This window comes from Rhincodon typus, chromosome 4, assembly GCF_021869965.1.
Source record: "Rhincodon typus isolate 14 chromosome 4, sRhiTyp1.1, whole genome shotgun sequence".
In the NCBI taxonomy this organism is placed as follows: domain Eukaryota; kingdom Metazoa; phylum Chordata; class Chondrichthyes; order Orectolobiformes; family Rhincodontidae; genus Rhincodon; species Rhincodon typus.
The window spans coordinates 2,699,651-2,706,439 of NC_063335.1; the positions used below are offsets into that span (position 1 = coordinate 2,699,651).

At 39.6% G+C, this 6,789-nt stretch overlaps 1 protein-coding gene across 1 annotated transcript in view; it reads right to left on the minus strand.

Moving 5' to 3' along the window:
- LOC109931250 (skin secretory protein xP2-like) overlaps window positions 1-5,682 on the minus strand; it is a 5,937-nt gene extending 255 nt beyond the window's left edge. Inside the window, exons 1-2 of the mRNA XM_048595607.1 lie at window positions 5,451-5,682; window positions 8-601 (exon numbers count right to left, since the gene is read on the minus strand). Coding sequence (XP_048451564.1) covers window positions 8-601; window positions 5,451-5,682 — 826 coding nt within the window. The remainder of the gene's footprint in view (window positions 1-7; window positions 602-5,450) is intronic.
- Between the last annotated feature and the right edge of the window lie 1,107 nt (window positions 5,683-6,789).

Sequence of the window (6,789 nt, forward strand, 5' to 3'; positions counted from 1 at the left end):
TCAGCACTGGCATCAGGGGCTTCCTCTGGTGCAGGTACATCTTCAGCACTGGCATCAGGAGCTTCCTCTGGTGCAGGTGCATCTTCAACACTAGCATCAGGGGCTTCCTCCGGTGCAGGTACATCTTCAGCGCTGGCATCAGGGGCTTCCTCCGGTACAGGTACATCTTCAGTGCTGACATCAGGGGCTTCACCAGGAGCAGGGACTTCTTCAGAGCTGGCACCAGCAACTTCAACAGGAGCAGGTACATCTTCAATGCCAGATTCAGGAACATCAGAGGGAGCAGTTATTTCTTGGGTGCTAGCATCAGGGATTTCACCAGGGACTGGCATATCTTCAATGCCAGGACCAGAGCTATCATCAGGAACAATTATACCTTCAATGCCAGCACCGGAGGCTTCACCTGGAGAAGATACACCTTCAGTGCTGGCATCAGGGGGTTCACCAGAAGGTACAATTTCGGCCCCAGGTGCCAGGGTAGTATCAGAAGTAGTTACTTCTTGTTCATCTTTGGGAGCTTCTACATCCACGAAGTCAGAAGATTCGACAGCAGTAGCACTCGCTGCAGGACTTGGAGATTCTGAAGCAGGCAGCTCCTCCTCTGTAAAGGTAAGTAAACTAATGATTACATTTGGAATTTGAAATATTTACATTTTATTTGGTACAATTCATTGCTAGCTTGATTTATTTATCACAAAGTAGTTTTTGAACTGTTTTCTTCACTTTTACATAGCTAAATATCTATCTTAACTACTTGACTTATTTCTTGAGTTGAAATAGTTATGCATTTTTACTTAAAATATATTGGAAAGTTACAGGGTTCCAGCAAATCCAGTGAGATTTATGATTCATTTTTGTGCTTACAGAATATTTACCAGGTGTAAATTTTCAATGTTGGGATTAAACCGTTGCAGAAAACACTGCATAACATCGATGAATACTCTTAGCCGTTCATTTACACTAATGTTGAATTAAGGCAGGAAAGTTTAGAAGCAAGGTTGGGGAGAAGTAATTTTTGTATGTGTATATCTTTTAAAAAAAGTTTCCTTGTTCATTTTTGCAACTTCTTATGGTCTTCCTATCATGTCCCCACTGCCTTGTTTTCCATATGTTGGATTACAACATAATAGCTCTAACTTTCTTTGGGTTGCAATAGGGTAGGTTAGGAGGTTGTTTGACTGCAGGAACTAAGCTCTTTCCATTAGCGTTTTAGGGGGATTTTGCATGATAAATCAGCACACTTTTATTCTGAACATTTCTCATATAGTTAACTCCCTACAATATTCTCAAAAGTTACCCAGTGCCTCAGTGCTCTAAATATATGATTTTGTGATAGAGAATCACAGAATTGTTACAATGCAGAAAGAGGCCATTCACTCTACTGTGCCTGCAATGTCTCTTCAAACAAGTGTCATTAGCTACTTCTCATCCCCTGCCTTCTCCCCATACCCTTACCCACTATTTATGTCCAAATAATGATCCAATGCCCTCTTGAATGCTTCAATTGAACCTGCCTCCACCACATTTCCAGGCAGTGCATTCTATATGTTAATTGCTTGCTGTGTGAAGCCAAGTTTGATAAAATTATTAGAATTCTTTAAAGATGTAACTATCAGGGTGAATAAAAGAGAACCAGAAGATGTAGTGTATTTGAATTTCAGAGAGGCAATCAAGAAGGTACTGAACAAAATAAGCGCTCATGGAGTTAGAGGTGATGTACTAACATGATTAAAGAATTTGTTAACTAACTGGAAACAGAGAACTGGGATAGATGGATCATCTTAAGGTTGTCACAAGGATCAGTACTGGGGCCTCAATTAATTACAATCGATATTAATGATCTGGATGAAGTGACTAAACATATTGCATTTACAGATGATACAAAGATAGTTAGATAAACAAGATGTAAGGAGGACACAAAAGGAGGCATGTTGAGGGAGAAGGTGAGAATATCAAGTTCAGAAACTTATGAACTTGGCAGTCTCGTCTTCTTTAAAAGGTACCTACCAATCACATTTTTGGTCCAGGCAGGTAGGGTGGTATGCATTAGGGCCAGCTGTGTCCAGAGACAATGGACATCAGCAAATCCAAGGATAGCAGGCAGAAAGTCTGCCTCCATTCACTGGGGATCAGCCCAGTTGTAGTTATGAATATCATACCCTCAAATTCTCCATTCTCAATTCAAATTACACACGCTCTCTAAAACCGCGTAAACTCTCAAGTTCTCTGATTCTCCCATGCCCCTCTCATGTATCAACTTCAGAGTCACTCACCCAGTATTTATTACGGGCAGACCTCAGAAGCTATCACTTTGTAAAGAACATGAATAAATTAAACTTCTAACAATCTAATAAAGCATTCAATCAAACAGTCAACGGTGAAAAAATACTATCAATGAGAAAGCCATTCAAAAAAGTTAAATTGTTCTGACTTAGCCAACTATTGTAAAAACAAATATTAATACAATCCCCATAAAAACCAAAAACTTTTTAGAAAGATGCAGGGTAGCACAGTGGCTCAGTGGTTAGCATTGCTGCCTCACAGCACCGGGGACCCAGGTTCAATTCCAGCTTCAGGTGACTGTGGAGTTTGCATGTTCTCCCTGTGTCTGCATGGGTTTCCTCTGGGTGCTCCAGTTTCCTCCTACAGTCCAAAGATGTGATTGGCTGTGCTAAATTGCCCATAGTGTTTTGATGTGAATATTTAGGTGGGTTATAGGGATGTGGGTCTGGGTGGGATGCTCCAAGGGTCAGTGTGGACATGTTGGGCCAAAGGACCTGTATCCACACTGTAGGGATTCTATGATGATGTATTTTCAAGCTACTGACAGAAATTATTGAAGGACAAGATTTTATACTTTAAGACTTTTACCGTGACAAACTAAGCTCAAACATGATTTCACAGAAAACTAATACAAAGAAAAGATATTTCCACATTAACTAATTAACTCAATTGACATTTTTCTTTCAATTCCTTTATTTGTGTGCCATGCTTCTGACAGCAATACAAGATTAAGTTTCAAGGCACTCCCAGCTTCTAGCAAATTCACTTTCCTATACAATGCCACGTCAAATCCTACAATGATCTTTGAAAATTATTCTACTTAGTCTGAATATTCAAAGAACTACATTCTATTAGTAGGACCCATCTTGGTAAATCCTTGCCCTTTAAGTTTTGAAAATCCTGTCAGTTCTGTTCCCCTCCTTTTGAACAGAATACCAACTTTTACAAACATTTTGTATACTTTTTAACAAAAAGCATCCTGCTTTTTACACAGTAGCTGCTACTTCTCCACTACTACAGTAATTCCTTTGTGTTTTTCACTGTCTCTGCATCTAAAAAAAAATGTCTTTTTTTCAGGATCAATGTTTGAAAATGTCATTTCATTTTCAATAAGTTTCAGTTTGGGTTTCAAACCAGAACCAGAACGAGAACCAGATCACATGGATCTCTAAACAGAGGTTTGGTATGAACTTACCATCCCCCTTTCAGGAATTTCTGTTTCACTTTAAATAAAATCAGAAACTTTAAAATAAAAATTGTATTGTAAAAACCAGCATTTACAACAATATTTATCAACTACATCAAATACAAATAATTGTTTCATAACTTAAAACTGTTAACCAAACATTCTACACAACCGCTTATTGAAATAACAAGTTTATGAAACTCAACCAAACATTCATAGTGGTCCCAACAATCAAAGCAAACCATTACTACTACAGACTGTAAAGCCAATTGAAACTGTAAGAACATACGGTAATGTTTTTTTTCAAAGTGACATTTGTCAATCAATGCATTCCAGGAGCATGTAAAGGGCTGTGTATATATAAATCACAAAGCTCCTGATTCCAGAGATGTGGCGAGAGTGACCGCCCTTGACATCAAGGCTGCATTTGACTGAGTATGGCATTAAGGAGTACTAGCAAATCTAGAGTCAGTGGGAATTGGGAGAAAACCTTTCACTGTTTGGAATCGTACCTGGCACAAGGAGAGGTATTTGTGATAGCTGGAGGTCTGTCATTTCAGCCCCAGGGTATTTCCACAGGAGTTCTTTGGAATATTGTTTGAAGCCCAACCATCTTCAGCTGCTTCATCAAGGTATTCACTCCATCATAAAATCAGAAATGGAGATATTTGCTGATGATTGAGCAATATTCAGCTCCATTTGTAACTCCTCAAATACTGAAGCAGTCCATGTCCAAAAGCAGCACCTGGACAATATCCAGGCTTGAACTGACAAATGGCAAGTCACATTTGAGTCACTCAAGGGCTCAATAACCATCTCTAACAAGAGAGAATCTAGCCATTTCCATTTGACATTCAATGGCATTACCATTGCTGATTTCCCTATTATCAACATTCTGGGGTTAACATTGACCAGAAACTGAACTGGACTAGCCATATAATTACTGTGGCTACAAAATCAGGTCATAAAATAAAATTCTGCAGTAACTCAGCTTCTGACTCTCCAAAGCCTGTCCATGATTTACAAGACACAAGTCAGGAGTGTGATCGAATATTCCCCACTTGCCTGAAAGAGTGGAGTATCAACAACACTCAAGAAGTCAGACACCATTGAGGATTTGAGGATAAAGCATCCTGCTTGAATGGCACTGCATGCACAAACATTCACAATCTCCACTGCCAATGTACCGTAGTAACAGTGTGTACCATTTGATTTGATTTGATTTATTGTAGTCACATGTACTTAAGTATAGTGAAAAGCTTTGTTTTGCAAGTGGTACAGGCAGATCATAGCAAACAAGGAGTTTACAAAATGCACTGCAGGAATTCACCAATTCCTTAGACAGCACCTTCCAAACCCATGACCAATACCAGCTAGAAGAACAAGTGCAACAGCTATATGCAACTCACTACACGCAAGTCCCCTCCAAGCTTTCACCACCCTGACTTGGAAACATATTGCTGTTCCTTAAGTATCAATGGATCTAAATCCTGGAATTACTCCCTAATGGCATTGTGGATTTACCTATACTAATGGTACAGCAGTTCAAGAAGGCATTTCACCACAACCTTCATGGATAACAAGTGATGTGCAATAAATGCTGGCCCACCCTGCAACCCGCACATCATATGAATGCAGTAAAAAAAGTAAATAGTAAAGAAGAATGTTAATCTTTACTGCAAAAAGGATGGATTGTAAAACTTCCTCGACAATTCTGCACCATGAAAGGGCTGTCAGAACGGAAGTGCAGCTCTGCATTTCTGAAGGATCCCTGATTGGAACCTCATCTTAGAAATGTGGACCATCCTCCTTTCAAAAAGAAAACAGGACAGAGTGGCAATCTGTATGAGCCACTCCTCAGAAAATCCATCCTTAAATCTTGCATCGTGGTATGGAAATTGGATTACGCGTTGCTTTGGAGTTGAATTGAAAATGCAAACATTAGATTTGACTTGGAAATTGGGAAATATCATGGATTTACCTAGAGAAGCTCCAAATGAATCCAGGATTGTATCTCCAAAAAATAATTTGATGCAGTGTCTCGCATGCTTTATACTGGAGGAACTATGAAATCCATTTCGTAAAATACTTGTGTCAAACTGAGCTCGCAGGGAATTTGGAAAAGATGCCTTTGCCAGTTCATGGTCCGTGGGTCCCATCAATTCATTCCAATCTCTAACAGCATTCTCCTTGGTAAGAATCATCATCACCATTGGACCTCTGAAATATCAGAAGGAAAACTTCTATCATTCTGAAATATGCCATCCAAAATGTTACATTATCTGCTTTAGATGTGATCTGATTGGCAGTGTGGTTTACCTTCATGTGATAACACTCATGCTTTAGAGAAAACTGCGTATTGTTCGGTGGTCCTTTAAAACCAAAGTAAAACTGGGAAGTATTCAGAAAGGGCTGTAATTGACTTTCTAGCAAGTGCTTTAGTTCTAAGAAATGCCAATGTGACTTGAGTTTGCTATGGGAATGAAAGCTAAAAATCAAAGGGTAAATAGACAGCTAACTGGAATATCAAAATAACAGCTTATCTCAGACCCGCAGTTTGGAACACTAAATTCATGTGAGGGAAAAACAAAAAGGTCTCTGCAATAGTTTGTAGTTAGAAAAAAACAACTTAAGAAGTTCTTGGTGAAGGGAGTTCTTAGGGGGAGTAGATGGCCTAGCGGTATTATTGTTGGACCTGTTAATCCAGAGACCTAGATAACATTCTGGGGACTTGGGTTCTAATCCCAGCAGATGGTGGAATTTGAATTCAATTTTTAAAAATCTGGAATTAAGAATCTAATGATGACCATGAATCCATTGCCGATTGTTGGGGAAAAACCCATCTAGTTCACTACCGTCCTTTAGGGAAGGAAACTACTATCCTTACCTGGTCTGGCCTACATGTGACTCCCGACCCACAGCAACGTGGTTGACTCTGAACTGCCCTCTGGGTAATCATGGATGGACAATAAATGCTACCTAGCCAGCGACATCCTCCTCCCGTTAACGAATAAAGGAAGCAAAACAGTAATGTGCAAGCAAGCAGAAAGGGATTGAAGCCGAAAAGCATTGTGAACAACTCTGACATTCTAAAGAGCTAAATATTTTTATCAGGGACTAACCCATAAATCAGTTTGGCTGGTTGAAAAAGAACTCCGGAAAACTATACCATCAGGACTGTTTTAATCCAACAGAAGATTTGTAGACATGCAATCTGTCAGCGTTAACCATATCTGAGTTCTGGGATAGAGGGTGGTAAAAGTGACTTGAGGACAAATGCATTGTGTGGGAAGTGAGACACTGACCTGACATCGCATGCC